Here is a 17,803-nt window from a genome sequence, read left to right as displayed (position 1 = left end):
TAACTCATTCCCCAGGCATCTGCCCATGACTCATATACTTCTGGGTTTAATAGACATGTAATGACTGGGAACATGAAGACTCCCAGGGAGGCAGTTTGTTGGTGCTTCTGCTCTCTTGTTCCCTCTGGGAGCAGGGGCCAGCAGCAGGATGCAGCTGTCTTAAAATTAGGTGGCAGAGCAGGAGGCTCTGCCTGAAAGCAGGAACCTGAAGGAGACCTCGAGTGGGAACACCCAGCCTTCCTCCCCTCTACTTCTCAGCCACAGCAGCCCCTGTGAGTTGCCCCTGCCTCAGTCCCCTGCCCCTCTCTTCGCCCTGCTTGACACCTCTGAAAGCAATAGCAGGTTTGCTACTGTTGCTCGGGGCAACCAAACTTTTTGACACATTTTGCATTAAACTTGGCAGCCCTGGCAGGGAAAGGCAGGGTACAGGGCAATGGTTTCCCACATTCCTCCCCACAACACTGACTGCCATGTCCTTCACCTCAATGAGACAGAGACAGCCTTGTACCACTTTCAGAAAAATCTCTATTCCCCCCTGCATGAAGGGGGTATCTTCTTATTGTATTTCCTGGGGATGCTCATTTTAGAGACAGAAATCAGATCTGCTTTATTCCCCACTCTGCCACTGAGGAGGTGACTGTGACCTGCCCTGATGGCCCCTGCATCTCTAGGTTCCTGCTGTAGATGTGATGTGGGTTAGTGACCTGCCTGATTATATCAGTGTGTATGCTGGGGAAGCCGTAGGGTTAGATGAGAAATAAGAGGTGGAGGCGTAAGAATTCTCTAATGCTTTCTTGCTGAGAACACTTTTTGCCCCAAATTGGCAGTTCCTGCAGTGAGTGCTTCCACAGACACATTTCCATTGTAGTGTGTAGAGTAGAGGTCCCCTTAAATATGAAGCTCACAGTTTACCTCCTTAAACATCCATGTGTCAATCACTAGAAGAATCCACATAAATCCTATTGCAATCAATAACAGCAATATAGATATGTGTGTATGTATATATATATTTGGTACTCAAAGGATTTTCTAGTCTTATTCCAAGTAATCAAGGACATGTGTGTTAAAATAACCATGGTACTATATAACAGTTTTGTAAATACTGTATGTCAGAGGGAAAAATACATGCTAAATGCATGTCAGCATCAGTACCTGAAGTTTTGTAGGAGTTCTGGCTATGGAAGTGAAGCAAAGCTGGGCCAGCTGAAGGTTCTGGCCATGGAAGTGAAGCAAACCTGGGACAGCCAAAGGTTCAGTTTTACACAATTTATGCTGTGCTTTGAAAGGACAGCTGAGGTAGTGATCAGAGAACTGACCTGGGACACCGCAGACTGGAATTAAGCTCCTGTTCTGCAGCAAACTTCTTACATGGTGTTATGGTGTTGCATTGCTACGTAATCTTTTTGCATCTCAGTTCCTGGCAAAACAGAAATAATAGTACTTTCTTGTGTCCAATCCTTAGCTAGTTTTATGTATCTAGACTCTAAGTTTTTGAGAGAAGGAAGTGCATCTGGTAACATGTTTGCTACAACGAATGCAATGGGATCCCTTTAAAACTGGAGGTAACAACTTTGTGATCAGATTCTGAAATAAGAAGCTGAAAAGAAAACTACTAAAACTACAGCAGGAAGGGAAAGCTGGACTGGAAGAAGAAACAGAAGGAGCTTAAGTATCTATCTTACTGCTCCCAGAGCAGAACTTAAATTGCAATCAACAGACCCAAAATCCAGACTCTTAAACATAAGCACATCACTAGAGGTGGAATCAAGACCCACAGTATCCTGGCATCCCTACTGATAGAAAAACTCTTCCCTGAACAGGTAGTTCAGGCTTCTTGTGAGCTCCAAATCGAAGTCTTGATAAAGCCAAGGACAGGTGGATTTTTTGTAGGTTCCCATGATCTCTTTAACGTGTGTGGATGCAGCAGAGAGGGGGAGTGAAAGACCCCTTGCACTCTTAAGGAGGTGCAAGGAGGTGAGTGAAAGATCCTCTAGTTAGCTGTACAGAAAAGGTATCCATATCTTCTCTTGGTCACCTACCAAAAATGGGATTGGGGTATATGTTTTCCAAATAATGGATATTCAACCCTTGACCTTTAAAAAGGACATATGTGAAGACAAGCCTTTTAATCAAGACTGTAAGAAACTCCATTGACATGGGCAGAAACTGTATAAAGTCCAAGAAATCAATGACTTAGCTATTCAGATAAAGAAACATTTAGGTGCTTGGCAGTGACCCCAGTTTTATCTCCTCTTTTCTAAGTGTCAGAGGCTTCTAACTATACAATATATAGTTGGGCATTAAAGATTTTCCCAGTCTTTTGCATATAAGCTTGGCTGTCTTCATGAATTTGATGCCAGGACTAAATCAGCTCAAAATTGTCTGAATAATGAAATCTTCTAGGGAAAAGAATGTAACTTGTAATTTACCTATATAACCTGTAATGTTGGTGGAGCCTATATTTTACCAAAAATACCCAACCTGGAAAGATCAGATAATGCCTTCCACAAGAAAAGTACCAACTTCCTTTTTCTTTCCACTTAATCTGATGGTGAAGTAGAAATGTGAAGAGCGATGAAAAAGTTTTCTGCTCTGCTGTGTGTTGTGATAAATAAAAAATGATCAATCTATACTTGAAGATCCATAGCTTTGGATAAAACTGCTTTTGAGGCATGGCCAGAATGCCTGCTTCATCAAAAATCATTAGGAGGATACATCAGCATAGGGGCAGTAAAAAAAAAAGATCTATTTAAGATCTTCAAGTGCTTTCTGAGCATATGGAGCTGGGCAAAAATAGTCCCCTTCTTACAATAGTCCACGATGGGTGAGATTTCTTCTGAGAAATCTTGGAAGAATTGGTGGTAAAAGCTGGAGAAGCTGAGAAAATGCTGAATTCAGCAAACATTTTTAGGGACCATCAATCCAGCCTGTGACCACTAAATCCTTCTTGGAGTCATCAAGTTCTTTTAGAGAGATGATACAACCCAGAAATTCCTTGAAGTGATCAAAGACCACTTGAAGCAGTATTTTTAAAATCAGCATATATTTGCTGGTGACAAAGAAGCACCCTGGGAGTTTCTGTATGTGTCTATGCTACAAATACATTACAGAAGAATCTAGAATATCTCTTAAGACGTAATTCAAAAAACTTTGAAATTAGCCAGGGCAATGCATATATCAGGAGGTATAAATGAGTACTCAGAGGTGATATATCTGGCTTACAGGACTGTTTACTGTTATTTTGAACTGTTTTATGTTTCCTTCAAGCCTAGTTTTGTCAAAGTTTCCCCAATATACAAATAGGACAGTTTTTCAGATATCAAGGACAACAGTCTCTGTTTCTGGTAATAATCTTACTGAGTTCTTGATAGTCATTGCTAGATCTAAGGGAGATCTTAACCACTGATAAATCTGAGAAGTGTTAAAATTAATTTTCTAGATATAGAGAAAGTGATTTCTCATTTAGTTTTAGCACTTGTAGGGAGTAAATGCACCCAGATGGCACCTGGATCCTACACCAACACAACCTGTGTCAGGGAGGGTGTGACAGATGGGCACTATGTCTACCTTTTCTTCAGAAAATCACCCATAAGCATCTTCTTAGAAGCCATGAGTATTTCTTGCCTGGTGCCCTGGCATGGCATGTCTACAAATCTTTCAACCCGATATTACCTTTACTGAAGTACCTGTACTGGAGAGGCAAAAGGTATCAATAATACCATTCTTTGTTCTAAAGAACCTGGGAATTATTCAAAGACCATCTCAGTTCCTAAAATTGCTGGAAGGGAGATAACTGAGTGAGTTTCTTTGATTTCTACCTGTAGCAGAACTACTGGGCCTACGGCATCCGTGTTCCTTATGATTCCAGGCATGGAAAGGGGGTTGAGTGATAACATTTCTTAGGACATTCATGTGGGGAGATCATTACTGGTGAATACCACTGGACTTTTCTATTTCAGTTTGAACACGTGTCTATACATACGCAGAAGGTAATAAAACAACCTAAAGCCAAGGGTGTCCCTGGCTCTGCCAGGGTGTTGTTGGCTTTCTTCCATGGCAGCTGCTAGAAGTGGCAGTGCTGTAGAGCTGTGGTTTGCTCTGTATCTGTGACTAGCCAGCAGGATTCTTCCCAGTTCTCAATTACCATCTATTGCCCTTGTTTTAGTTTTGTGAGTTTGGCTTCTACCAGCAAAATTTTTCTGAAGTATCCCTAGATCAGATAACCTCAGTTAGAAATATTTTCAATGTTCTACAGCAAGGGATTACTTTTTCTTGCAAGGGACAGAAAAACTAGAGAATCTCTTTACTGGAGGCCAGTTCTAAGCATCCCCTTGACATAGTCCACACTATAGCAGAAGACTGGTCTGGAAAAACAAATTACATCACTTTATAGGAGATCAAAAGTGGCTGATTAACCCAGGCAAATTTACCTGACATGGTGCAATTAGACTCCTGAAGAGCTGCTGATCCATCCTTCTGTTGTTCCTGATCAGATTGCTAATGGAGGCAGGGCAGTGGACTCCTGCTGGCATGCCGGTTTTCACCTGTGTGTGGAGTTAAACAGGCTGCTCCCAGAGCGTCATCACGGGAGCTGAAGTGACCTTGGCGTCACATCCTACTGTCTGCATTGTCCAGGCTTGTAAATACTGTGTGGAGCGTGCGTGCCGTCCATAGGCAGGCTGCCCGCTCTGTGAGGTTTTGGCAGAGCATTTGTCATTCCAGTAAGGCAGTCAGATCAGGATCCTGTGAGGTCAGGAAGTGAGGATCTTGTCAAAAATCTCAGGAAGCAGGCTAGTAATCTGCAGAGGCCTAAATGGGGCTTTTAAAATTGGAAACAGAACTGACTGCCTAGACAGAGTTTTTTGAAAGATAAACAGCATCAGCAATCTAAATGGATTTCAAGCACAATTGTTTTTCAAAGGAATCAGCAAAGGGCACCGTAGCTGGAACAAGCTCTGAAGTACAATCAGGAAGATTTCAAGTTTATAGTTGTTTTGGAAATAATCGGTCATTTCAGTCCTTGGAGATACTGTAGCAAGTAAGGAGTGAAGCCTTTTAATGTCAGCATTGACAGTACTGCAGTTTTGGAGTCAATTACAGTACCTGCTCTATGTGCTCCTGCACACTGAACTTCACCATCCTCATTAAAACTGACATGCATACTGGTTCCCAAACCTAAACAACTGTCCCTGCAGCACACTTGCTCAGAACAAGTCGTTTATTACCTATTGTGCGTGGGACACCCCCCTCTTCCCTTCTCCACCCAACCATCCCAATAGCTTGTGGCAGACTAGCAACACCTGTGAGTGGATTTGACTGTAATTGTTACAGAATCCTTTGGACCTTGCATAATGGAAATTATTTGGGTCACGAAATCTTGTTTCCTAATTATAGGAATGAAAAGGGGAAAAAAAAATATAATGCAAAACCCTTCCCTTATTCTGGTGTTTTTGCTTTTTAGAAACCCGGGATAACTCACTCGCTCCCGTCCGTTTTGTGTGCGCTCCGTTTTAACCTTGAAGCTCTCTTCCCCCTCCTCTACCCCCCGCTCCTCTTACACCGGGGCGGAGGGACCCCCCCGCTCCCAACCCCTCCTCGCTGGGGAATTACTCGTTTCCCCCTCGCCCGCCCGGCTCTTGGTTTTGTTCCCCCCTCGGGGAGCAGAGCTGATCGGGACGAAGGAGGGCTTCGCCGCCGCGGTCACCACCACGGCGCCCTCAGGCACCCTTCCCGCACCGGCACCCTCCCGCCCCGGCGCCCCGCCTCGCCCCGCGCCCCGGCCAGCCGGCAGGCAGCGGCCCGGCGGGTTTCGCGCCCCGGCGGCCGCCCGGAGCGGGCTGCGGCCGTGGCGGCCGCCCTCTGCCACGGGGCGGCCGGGAGGGGAGAGCGGGGCGGAGCGCGGGGCCGCGGGCGGGGCGGGGCGGAGGTGGGAGCGGGGGGGAGCGCCGGGCACCGGCGCCTGTTGCCCCGAGAGAGTTAACGGTGCGGGGAAACTCGCCTCTCCTCCGCCCGTGCCGGGCGCCTGGCAACCGGGGCGCCGCGCATGTAGGGCCGCCGGGGGCTGCCGCCGCCGCCGCACCCCCGCCGGGCCCCGCGTCCCCCTCCCCGCCCCGGACAAGGCGTTTAACGTGTCCAGGCGTGAAGTATGGCATGCAAAGATGGTTTCTGCCAAGGAGCCAGCCATCGCCATGTCCTCGGGTCTCTCCATCGCCCTCCTGCACTGCCTGTGCCTGGCGACGTGGTGAGTACCCCCGGCGGCGGCGGCGGGGGGCCTGGGGCGGCCGGTCCCAGTGCCGGTGCCGCTGCCCCCGCGGGGTCCCGGCGGCTCCGCTCACCCGTTCCCCCTTTGTCTCGTAGTCTCACCGGGCCGCCCGGGCAGAGCAAAAAAGAGGAGAAATTGTGGCCGGAGAATTTCACCAGCATCCTGAACAGCCTCCTGGATGGCTATGACAACCGGCTGCGACCGGGATTCGGGGGTACGGTGGCGGCGTGGTGCCGGCGTGGGGGGGGGAGATGGGGGGGCGCCGGGCACGGGCGGGGGGCGCAGCGCTCGCCGCTCCTACCGACTCGTTACTGACCGAAAACGTGTGTGTCTCCCCCAGCTCCCCGCCCCGGGGTCCGAGCCCTCCGGGGAGGGGAGGGCCGGCAGCGAGGCAGCGCCTGGCCCCGCAAGCCCCGGGGGGGCTGAGCAACCCCGGCCGCGGGGGCCCCGCTGGGGCGGTCCCGGGCTCAGCCCCCGCTTCGCTGCTCTGCCCACACCCTGGGCTCGGGTGCTGCTATTGCGCTGGGAAAAAAAAAAAAAAAAACAAACCAGAAAAAGCCCTGAAGCTGGTGTGCGTTGGCTCGATGAGGATGGAGAGACCTGTCTAACATCCAAATTCTTCTGGTTCTTGGCAGGTTTTGACCTCTAAATGCTACGGATAGGGTCCTTAGAGAAACAAGCGTGCTTTTAGCAGCCTAAGAGGTCAGGGCTTTGATGGGTTCTGTTCCACTAGTTGGGGAAAACCAGAGCTCGGGTGCTTGAGCACACCAGTTCTTTATCACAGTTGCTCGAATTCCAGCTTTGATTTAGAAGTAGTAGACTTAATTGCTGTATAGGAAATAGAAGTGGAGGAGTCTCGAATTTGCCTTCACGTGTGGGGGTTTTGTGCCCCTTTCGTGCCTCAGGCTGTTAAGATGCAGTTTTGTGCTGCTGAAGAAGCAGCCAGACTTTCTGTTCTTTATTGGTTTTGATGTTACTGTGTAGGGACTTAGAACCAAAAATCGTTAGGATCCAGACAAAATAAAAGTTTATTTTGTAATCTGGAATGAAGATATTAAAAATACGGATCTGAAAGTAAAAAAAATAAAAAGATTTAAAAAGAAATGCTACAGCCCTTCTTATGACGCACAAAGCTGTAATGAGCGTTTTATAGGCTGCTTCCTATACAGGATTGAATGAGATCCTTGCGTAGGTTTATGTTGCGAAATACTTTCTTCCTCTTCTGAAAGTACCTTCTTCAAACACGTGATCTGTCTACGCTGACATGTGTGCCAGCACATTCCCCGCATGCCATGTACAGTGCTCACATGCATGATCGTGATTGTTAAAGGACAACACCGGGCATTGTTGATCACTCCTTTATTATTTTGAGTGTATGGAATAAATGAGGCCTTCTGTAAGTTAGCTTACACATTAAGTGAGAAGGAAGCTAAATTTATTAGCACCCAGAGGAATTATTGGGAACCAGTAGCCTTTTGCAGTTTAGTTTCAGCAGAGAGGTTACAGACACTTCTGCACGTGTACAAGAGATGTACTATGTTTGGCATCATTTTAGGTTGAATGCCAACTAATTAGTCATCTAGCAAAGATGCTTTATGAGCATTATCAGATTTCCAAAATTAAACAACTACTAAATATGTAATATGACATACACTTTATGTCAATTTTTATTTTAATACAGTTGTCCTTTGCAGGATATTTTGCAAGAGTAGATCTTTTTCCCCAGTAAGTGCTCCAGACTTTCAGCAAAATGCTATCAAGGAGAAAAACTTCATTGTATCTTCTTGAACTTTCATAATGGCAATATTGAAGTAAATGATAGAGGGAGGAAAAAACTCCCAGATTTCAGCCTGGGCAAAACACTTCTGGGTGAATATTTCACAAGATGGATATTATATTGCTTCTTGCTTCTTCCTTCCTTGTAACATCTAAACCACTCATTCATCTTTGAGTTTTGAACTTCTGAGTAAAACATGGGGGGAAAAAATGCTTTATGTTTTAAAATGATGCCTGCCTCCCTAGCTCCTTACAGCAAAAGTTACCTTCACCTGATTTGACAAGAACAACTTAAAAAAAAAACCAAACCCAAACCAACACAAGAAATTTCTGCAATTGGGCAGTTTTGACTTTTTGACATAACTCAGAGTACTAACTGTGGATTAGTTATTAAAATATACACTATCCAAATCAAGTTTTCCCTATATTTTCAGCTTTTTTTTTTTTTTTTCCTGATAAATCTTTATGACAAATGGGACTTGCAATTTAAAAGCGGGTCACTCACTAGTTTTATAGCACAACAGACAAAATGTCAGAGGGGATGGGAGTATTTAGGGATGGAAAGTATAGTACGTTTTGGTAATGTTAAAGCTACATCACTTTCTGATGAATAGCAGAATATTTATTTTTGTTTTATTCTTGAAGCTGATTCACCATCTAGTTTTCACGTGACTTGCAATGAAATGAAGGTTTTATTTTAAGAACAAAAGGCCGCATAGAGGTCTGACTGATGCTGATTTTAAACTTCAGATTAATGAAAACCTTTCTAATTCTGGTGCAAATGATGTTTAAAATCAGACTTGGGGAGGTAGCCAAGTTCTGAATTTTGCTGGCGTCTTCCAGAGTTGCCACAAATAACAATTCATGAAGATTTTTTGCATGCAGAGCGAAGTAGAAAACATTAGATTTTGGAGATTTCCTAAAACTGGATCCAAATTATCCATGCTATCATTAATTAGCGTAATTTTTGGTAGTTATGGAGGAGAAGTTAAATTGCCTGAGTATGCTTACAGATGTGGAAATGGTCTCTCAGGAGGGTTTTGAACCTCAGCAGAGTATGTCAAAGCTTGTCTTGGTACTTCTTGTGCAGAAGCATAGTGTATGTTGAGAGCTAAAAGAAGTAGTTCCCCGTGTCATTGGATCGATACCTTGGATTACAAACTCACTTTATTAAATGGATTAAAAAGAACCTAAAAAGTTACTGTCACTAAGCACTGTTAAGGTTTGTTAGTCTAATAAAAAAACCCAGAAGGGTTTATGAAAAAGGTTATTAAAGTTCCCATTAAGTTGGGGGTGTGTGTGTGAGGGAATCTAAAGAAGCAAGAGAGAAGCAAAGAGATTTCTCCTAGAAATTTAATGGAACAAAGCAGAATGGGCAGTTTGGTATAAGAAAGAATAAAAATCAATACCCAAGTGCTGTCAGGAAGACTTTAAATGCATGAGAGTTTTGAATTTCAGTAGAGGGAAGGTATTTAGAGACTAGTGAATAAAGTAATGCTTATGATGTTTGAAAATAGTGTGGTAGAATTCAAGTCAATTCCATTCCCTACACTGTTTGCTCCATTATATCATTATCCTGAATTTCAGAATGCAATTTGTAATGCATGTGGGTTTCCTGGTCAAAACCACTCTATAAGAACAGGTTGTATACATAAGCCACTTGTAGTGTGATTAATTAAAAGCATTATCTGCTGGAAAACTTGAAGAGTATTACCACAGTGCTATTTTGATTCAGCTGTAAAACTTTGAAGCAAAAGAATTTCTAGTTATGCCCTGACTCCAGTTTTCATGTGCTTTTAAAAATTTTGTCTATGACACAAAAGAAAACTATAGAAAGCTACAAAAGCTGGATTTTCTCTGAAAATCCCCTTGTGACCTTTCTACTTGTGATTAGTTTCAAAGTGACAGTAGAAGTCCAGAGACTTCTTGAAAGGAGCATTATTCACTTGAAGTAAAAGGCCTGGGTCTGATTGGCCATTTTAAACATTTGGATGGTTTCAGACTACCCGAGAAACTCTTGACATAACTAAGGGCCTGCAAGATCTGTTCAAATCTGTATTGGATTGTAACTTTAAAAAATGTAATGGTGTCTTTGAAACTTTCATGATATAGTAACTCACCACGCTTAAGCCTGCACTCAGGGAAGCAAGAAGGAATGGGGGGACTGAAGCTGGCGAGAGCAGCATCACCGTGTGCTGCCATGTGTCTGCTAATTTTAATGAATTGTGGCTTTTAGAGAACATCTCATCCCTGGTGTCTTCCTTTTAATGGCCAATTGTATGGCCAGACCAAAGAAAGAAGGTGCTATGTCACTTGCCTCGGGCCCAAGGCTCTTAGGTTGACTTCAAAACCTGCTGACGTTAGCTCTAAACAAGCTGACATTATCTCCCACAGCATTTTACTGGCTCACAGTGTGGCTGCCCATCAGTCAGCGAAAGCTGGAGTGAGCTCTCTTTTTGGGTTCTGTTTGTGTGAGGCAGAGTCTGGCATGAGCTGTCTTACTGTCAGCTAGTGAAATGGTGATAGCTCTGTGGTTTTCTGTTTGGAAGTTGCCATGTACTCTGGCTCATGAGTAGAAGGAACAGGACTGTGTTCATTCATTTTCCTTTTTCCTTTCTTCCTCTTTTAATATTCTTTCTCATCATCTCATACCTGTGAAAGTCCAGCCGAGTACTTGGTTGTATTATATATGCTAGCTATTGTCTCCCCTAAGAAGGCTAGGAGAGGGCTTCTCTGCCCCTTCTAGGCTGTGTAATGTTCAGCTGATGAACAGCATTTCTGCAGAGTTTCATTTCCTGTCAGTGCAGGAGGAGTGACTTTACTCAGAAAATAAACACAGAATAAATTTGAAGAGCAAAGACAATTTTCTGGTTTTGGAGAAAATAAAAATATCTATGTGATTATCTGCTCTTATTAGGAGCTCATGCATACCTTCAGGGTTCCATTGCTCAGCATAATGAATATTGTAATTTATTTTTATTTTTTAGATTGAAATGGACTTGAAGCAAGCATTGTAAAGTGAAGCTAATTGGGGTTTTTCAGGCAGTTGTCCAGTCTTCCTCAGCTGGTGAGAATAGATGACTCAAAGGCTTAACAGGATATGGTGTTAGATACCTGTAGTTGACTGATTTGAATTTGGCCCAGGTTAGTAATGCTTGAAGTCATTACCATCTGTCTGTTGTTCAGTGACCTGTATAAAATTAGCTGATATTCTTAGTCCAGTTCTTAGTAGACAGGTGTCCACATCATGAAAACTGGCACCAGTATCAAGCTTGTTGGCTGTAGCAGCAGAGATTATCTGCTGATGAACAGGCAAAGAAACAGTAGTCTCATTTCTGGAGGTATGTTTTTCCCTTTTCAGGGTTCAGACATGCTGATGGATGAGCATATGTAGAGACAAAGGTTATTGTGTGCTGCTGCATTTGTTGTATTTGTCTTTTGGTAGAGAATGTAGCCCGCATGTTTGAATTCCACGTTAATTTTTTTTACAATGCCCTACCTAGTTTTTCGGGCTTCCTAGCAGAAATCTTAACATATAGCAGGTGTCCTCAGCTGTTCTTTCTGATAGAATGAAATGAGAACATGCTTCATATGATGGCTTTTTTTTTTTTGTTCCTTCACTTAAAAGATACCAACCCTATTCAGGCAGCAGGAATTTGGAAAGAGAAAGCACCAAATCTTTCACATGTAGTTATATTTAAAAAAAAAAAAATCTGTAGCAACTATTTTTTTTTTTCTAGATGTAACTGTAGGAACTGATGTAATATAATTTCAAGTAGTTTATGTGTCCTGGGAATGATCTCATAATAGCAGCAATAACTGCACTTAGCATTTAAATTGTACCTTGTACGCTGAAACCTTTGTACAGACTTGTTTGCTAATGTTCCCCGTGGGTTGCGTGACTCTTGATGGCAAAATTTGCACTATACAGAAAGCCTGTGCAGGATTTGACTGTTTACATACAGTAGAAATCTCTGCAGTGACAGTTGCCTATGGAGACACCGCGATAATGGAGCCCAAAGTCTTTCACTGGGAGCTCTGCTGCAGTTCAACCCATATGTTGGCATAAAATGCATGGGAGAGCTGTCTTATGTTCCTCTTCACAGGGTTAGGGCCTGGCATCGCTTCTTCAGCCCACATGCAACATCTCTATCTAACACTGAACTATTCTGGCTTTTGCAGGGGTTGCTTTTAATCCTGCCTGAGCTTCTTTAAAGTATATTATCTTGCAAGCAGTGATTCAGACTTAACTGTTCCCACTGCAGTGTGTAGGACTCTCCTATTTCATTGACATAAAAATACACACCAGTATGTTATAAATAGTTCTTCAACATTTCTCAAGATTTATGGTGGATAGATGCTTTCTGAACATCCATTGAGGGATAAGCCCAAATGGTCATATTTAAAGTTAATTGGCCTTCTTACAACTTGCTGCATTTTATTTTCAGTAATAGAGCATTAAGGATTCTAATAGAATCTTCTGCTTGCAGAGCCTGAGTTGATTAAGTGGTGCAACACGTTCATTTTGGAGGGCTGCTTAAATCACCAATAAAAGTAGGTTAGGTGACTACAGATCACCTCCTCGTTGACAGGAATTCCCACGATTAATAATAGTGTTGTTTTTTTTTTAAAAAGAAGCATGACTCACTATTTGTAGCCCTGCTATTGTTACCAACTGGAGTTATGTTTTCTTCTAGATCAAGAAGAATAAGGGATAGGTTTTGGTGTCGCTATAGATACCTCTGGGTTGGCATTAAGTACTGGGATGTGCTAGAAAACCCAAGATTTGGCCTTAACAGTTGTGAACTGACAATGTAGGTGGAAGACGTGGAGCACGACAGGGCTGCAATTGGAGAACAAGCATTAAGGAGATAATCGGCTTCGCTGTGTCTTGCTGCTGTCTTCACTCCTACCAAACATTTTGCTGTTTGGCCAAGGCTTTGGATGCAAAGCAAGGATTTGCATGTCAGTACTAGCTGGATAACTGAAATATTTCTATATTGTCATTCATCTGCCATTTTCTAGTGGCCTAAAATGCAATTTTAACATTTGTTTTGTCACTGTGCTGCCATCGTGTTGGGCAAGCAACCAAAAGTAAACTTTAGTTTCAACCTTATTTTGTGGCTTCATTATTGTCTGAAAGTTCCTGCTTCCTTCTTTCTCATGGGTCCTACTATTAAATAAAGGTCTGAGAGCAGAATAGCAGTTATCAAAGAGTGAACTCAAGCAAAGTTTTGGTCCTGCGTTGCTGCTATAGGATTTTTGATAGCATTAAGGCATAGGTTTGCTGATTTGGAGATTAGCCTCTGGGTCTTGGCTCTCCCCTTCTTTTTGAGAAATGCCCAAAAAAATAAACTTGCAAAAAGCATCTGAATGCTTATTGCCCATGAAGCCGTAATCATTTAATAGAACACAAGAAATCAGTGCCTGAGGGGAAGCAGCTCATGCCTGTGGGAAAAATCTGTCCCTTTGCTCAATTTGATATGATTATAAAATTACAGTGTTCTGTGAGCTAAAGAAAAGAAGGTACTGCCAGAGGAAAGCAGTTAAAGGTTTGGGTTTTTTTGAGGAATATTCCTATTTGGTTTCTTAGAACTAACAAATAAATCCTGAAAGGGATTCAGGAACTGAGTACAATACTCAATATTCCCTTATTACTGAGTAATGGAGACTAATTCCTGCATTTTCTTATTAGAGCTACATGGGAAAATGACTTGTTCATTTCTGTAGAACTTTGATTTCAGAAACATTTCAAATTCAGGTGAAATAAATATTTATATATTTAAACCAAGCCTAGATAAATTAAAGTCTTGAGATTATGGGAGGTCAGATACAATTGTATCTCTTCTATTTCTATGCACAAGTGTGATTGGGCTTTTCTTTCCTGTTTTCTAACACTTCAGATAAATGTCTTCCAGTATCTTGGCAGCTCTGGTATGAGTTTTTTCAATCTCCTGGAGCTCTTCTGCTCTCAAGAAAGAATTATATTCAGGAAATGTCTTTGGACTATGGTGTCAGTAGAATGAGTGGTCTAACCACTTGCGGATTTCCCTGACCTAATTTAGAACACTTCGTGATTTGTAGAAAGGGGAGCAGCTTCCATTTGACCTGTTTAGAGAGCAACCCATTGCAAAACAAACAGCATGGTATGAGAGCATGTTATCTGGAACTTGGGAGTTTCTTCTTAAAACCTCTTCAAGACAGATACGCCAAATTATCCAACTTTCCAGGGACCGCTGAGTTACCAACTGTTGTAGGGTGAATTTTCTTTAGATTTTATGTTGAAAAATGTCTTTCCAGTAAAGTAGTTTTTTTGACATTTAGCTAAAAAATTCTTAGGTGTTCTCTACATAACTTGCAAATGGTTTAGTGAAATAATTTTACATGGTTTTGTTTTACTTTTTGTTCACAGTTCGACACTTGTTCTAGGTGCAAGAAGTACAGGTTTCCTGTTTTCCAGTTGCTTGTTTCTTGTTCTTTCAACATTTGTTTCAAAGTGACATCTGTGAACAATGATTTTTAATTTTTTTTTTCCTTCCAAGAGGGACATACTCTTCTGCTGCTAACAATCTTAAGTCTTTCCTCCTTTCATTTTTAGATTGCAAATACTATGATAAAGCCTGAATTAACAGACTCAAGCCACTTACCCTCTTTAGAAAGACAAGTTATAGGAGTTTAGAAACTGTGGTTGTGAATTTGTAGACCATATGTTTTTTCAAATGGATACTGTTTGGTAAGACCCATCAGTAGATTGTTTGGTTTTTTTTTTAAATTTATGATGGAAGTTAATTACCCAAGTTAAACCATTAGCTAATGCTTTGATCACAGAATCATCATAATAACTGGTAATGATTAGCAGCTTTCTAGCCTTTTACATTGGGAACAGACCTAAATCCCAATGAAATTAGTTGGTAGCTGTGTTCTTTGGCTTAAGGGGAACTGTAGCGTGTACTGTAGAGTGAATGCCCATCTGAAATGTCAAGGTGTTTTGTCCTGTAGTAAAAGAAATTACATGTTAAAATGAAACTGCTTTCTCTGATGGTTGCTATGCTGCACCCAGCTGTGAGAGCGCAAGACCTCTGCTCAGTGCACTGTTTTTAAGTGTCTAAAGTATCACTAGTTTTTTCAAGCCAGGCTTTGTGGTAGCATATGGACCTAGGTTCAGACCCTGAAAAATGCTTGGATATCCAACTTTTATTTTGATTGTTAGTATTAAAGCACTGAAGTACATCTCAGGGTATGGATGCAGTTCTTGATCCTGCAGTACTAAATTGCCCAGTGCATGGCATGCTAATATCTGTCGTGCTAATATCTGTCGTGCTAATATCTGTCGTCCAGTTATTACTAGTAGAACCAAATGTTAGTAATAAATACCTTGGGGAATGTGGATTTCCTGAATTCAGTGCTTGGTGTTAATTAGAATGATGTTTTCGGTGAGCCTTTTAATTTTTTGACATCTGTTTTCTTACCCGTTGAGTCAACATTGATTTTCTAAATGGGGATTTGCATGGAAATGCTGCTTTTGATTTACTTACGTGGTAAAGGTAATTGAGCAGTACTTGTTATTAGAGACTTATCTGAAATGACCTGTGTTTGCATTTTGCTCTTGCTCATCCACAGAACCCTCAGAGAGATAACTGTTCACACACCAGGATCATTTATGGGAATTGTTGACCTGCAAAATTCAAATTTTCTTGCTCACTTCCTTTTCATACATTAGGTCCTGTTACTGAAGTCAAAACAGATATATATGTCACCAGTTTTGGACCAGTTTCTGATGTAGAAATGGTATGTATTTCTGGGATTAAAATGCCATTTCCTGGTTCTGAGAAACCATTAACTGCAGTAAGGAGTGGATGCTTCATCTGTACTGTTCTGTCAATCATGCAAAGTAGGCAAGATTAGTAACAGCTTAATTTACAGGTTATAATTAGATACATCAGGCCTGATTCTGGTCACACTTTCACTGGTTTTTGGCTGGCTTAAAGAATTCACTTCATAGGATTTAAAACAGACTTTCATGGTGTAGAGGCAGAATCAGGCCTTGCAGGGAGCATCTAAGTCTACTGTGGGGCAAATGTGTAATATCTTTGAAATTGCTTTTCCTTTCTGAAACTTGTGTTATTCTCAGGTGAATAATAATGACATCATTTCACAAATACTTGTTGATGTTTCCATTTCAGATGAATGTCCTTTGCTGATCTTTGTGCCCCTTTTAGCATCACTTTCAGCAAATGTTTGACTGATAGGAGTTTTCATAAGTGTCTGCAGAAAATGAATGTCAAAGTGACATGCATGAAATAGTCACAGAAGAGAAACGTTACATTTGCACGTACTGTTACTTGTGCCTGAACAGCATCTGCATTCACTTGAGGTCAAATCCAGCAAAACTCTCATCAACTTCTATAATCCAGTGGTATACCCTTGAATCATACAATCGTTTATCTTTTTATAAAAAAATCCAAGAAATCCCATGGGAGTAACCCAGCCATATTTGCTGAACTAAATTTCTTTAAGGGAAGGGCAGTTTCAGGGTAGTAGCTTTCTTCCCATACAGTGCTGTCATGTACTTTGTAGTGCACCTGATTTGGTTCTATCATGTGGAAGGGTATGTGATAGCAAGATATTTTTTGAAGGGCTACGTTCGTGAGAGCAGTCTCACGTCGAAATGCATCTTATCCCTTCAGTGGTTGCCATGTACAGTATGATGCTGTTCAGTGTGACAAGGGGTACAAGACTCTGGTCACAAGGAAATCTAGTAACGTGTGCCTCAAATCTGAAATGAGGGCTGCGTGCCATCTCTCAGGTTTCACTGAAGCATTTGACACGATGCCACATGGGAAATTATTAGTTATATTGGAGAAGGCAGGAGTGAGAACATGGACTGAAGGTAGGTAAGAAACTGGCAAAAGGAGAGTTTACAGCAGATGTTTCCCCTTTCATCATTAGGGATTAATTAGGAGGCTATTCGGGGATCCAGGAATTGGTTTTGGAATAATTTTTAGTTAATGTATCTATTAGTAACCCAATGTAATCTGAATGTGGCTTCACTCATAAAACTCACTGAAACAGCAAAGTGTGATACAGTCTCAGTACAGGGCATGATCAGAAGGTCTGTTTAGACAAACTACTTTGGTACTCAGTGTAATGAAAACAGTTGAAATCTTGTATAGAAAATCTGTCACGTAGAAGCTAATAACGGAAACTGCTACTTATGAGCTATGACATCACCAGCAAGAAAAGAGACTTTTCATAGATTAACTATAAACCACAGTGGAGGATGGAGCCATGGAAAAGACAGATGTAATTCTAAGGTGCATTACTCTAGTAGGCATGCCTCCTTGCCAGTGAGAATTGATATGGTTATACAAGTAGTTTCAATGGTAATGTTATGCAGAAGAGTTTGAAATAAAGTCAGAAAACACTGGCTTGACAACAAAATCACAACTGTAGGTTAGAAAGGACTCAAAGTTTTCTGTGTTACATTTTTCAGTGCCACACGATGCTGTTTTTGTGAAATGCTTTACTTCCCAAGATGAGAAATGCGTTCATTTGTCCATTTATTCACTTAGGATTTCTCATGATGTGCCTGTGTCTGCAGTTCTGCAGTTGTTGTTTGCATGTTTTCTTTGGAGCATCTGAATGGCTCTTGTAATGGGATAGTTACGTAGTTAAAAACAAATGTGTATATGTGCAAGTCTGTATATAATTTATTACCCATGTTTTGTGGCATGGCAAAGGAAATATTTAGTTTTTCTCAGTTAA

At 41.9% G+C, this 17,803-nt stretch overlaps 1 protein-coding gene across 1 annotated transcript in view; it reads left to right on the top strand.

Moving 5' to 3' along the window:
* Positions 1 to 6,057: 6,057 nt before the first annotated feature.
* GABRA4 (gamma-aminobutyric acid type A receptor subunit alpha4) overlaps positions 6,058 to 17,803 on the top strand; it is a 49,359-nt gene continuing 37,613 nt past the window's right edge. The window contains exons 1-3 of the mRNA XM_074822445.1: positions 6,058 to 6,241; positions 6,358 to 6,476; positions 15,759 to 15,826. Coding sequence (XP_074678546.1) covers positions 6,159 to 6,241; positions 6,358 to 6,476; positions 15,759 to 15,826 — 270 coding nt within the window. The 5' untranslated portion in view covers positions 6,058 to 6,158. The remainder of the gene's footprint in view (positions 6,242 to 6,357; positions 6,477 to 15,758; positions 15,827 to 17,803) is intronic.

The sequence above is a fragment of the Strix aluco genome, chromosome 4, assembly GCF_031877795.1.
Source record: "Strix aluco isolate bStrAlu1 chromosome 4, bStrAlu1.hap1, whole genome shotgun sequence".
Lineage (NCBI taxonomy): Eukaryota > Metazoa > Chordata > Aves > Strigiformes > Strigidae > Strix > Strix aluco.
The sequence above is the reverse complement of the archived record's forward strand: the minus strand, read 5'-3'. Positions and strand labels throughout refer to the sequence as shown.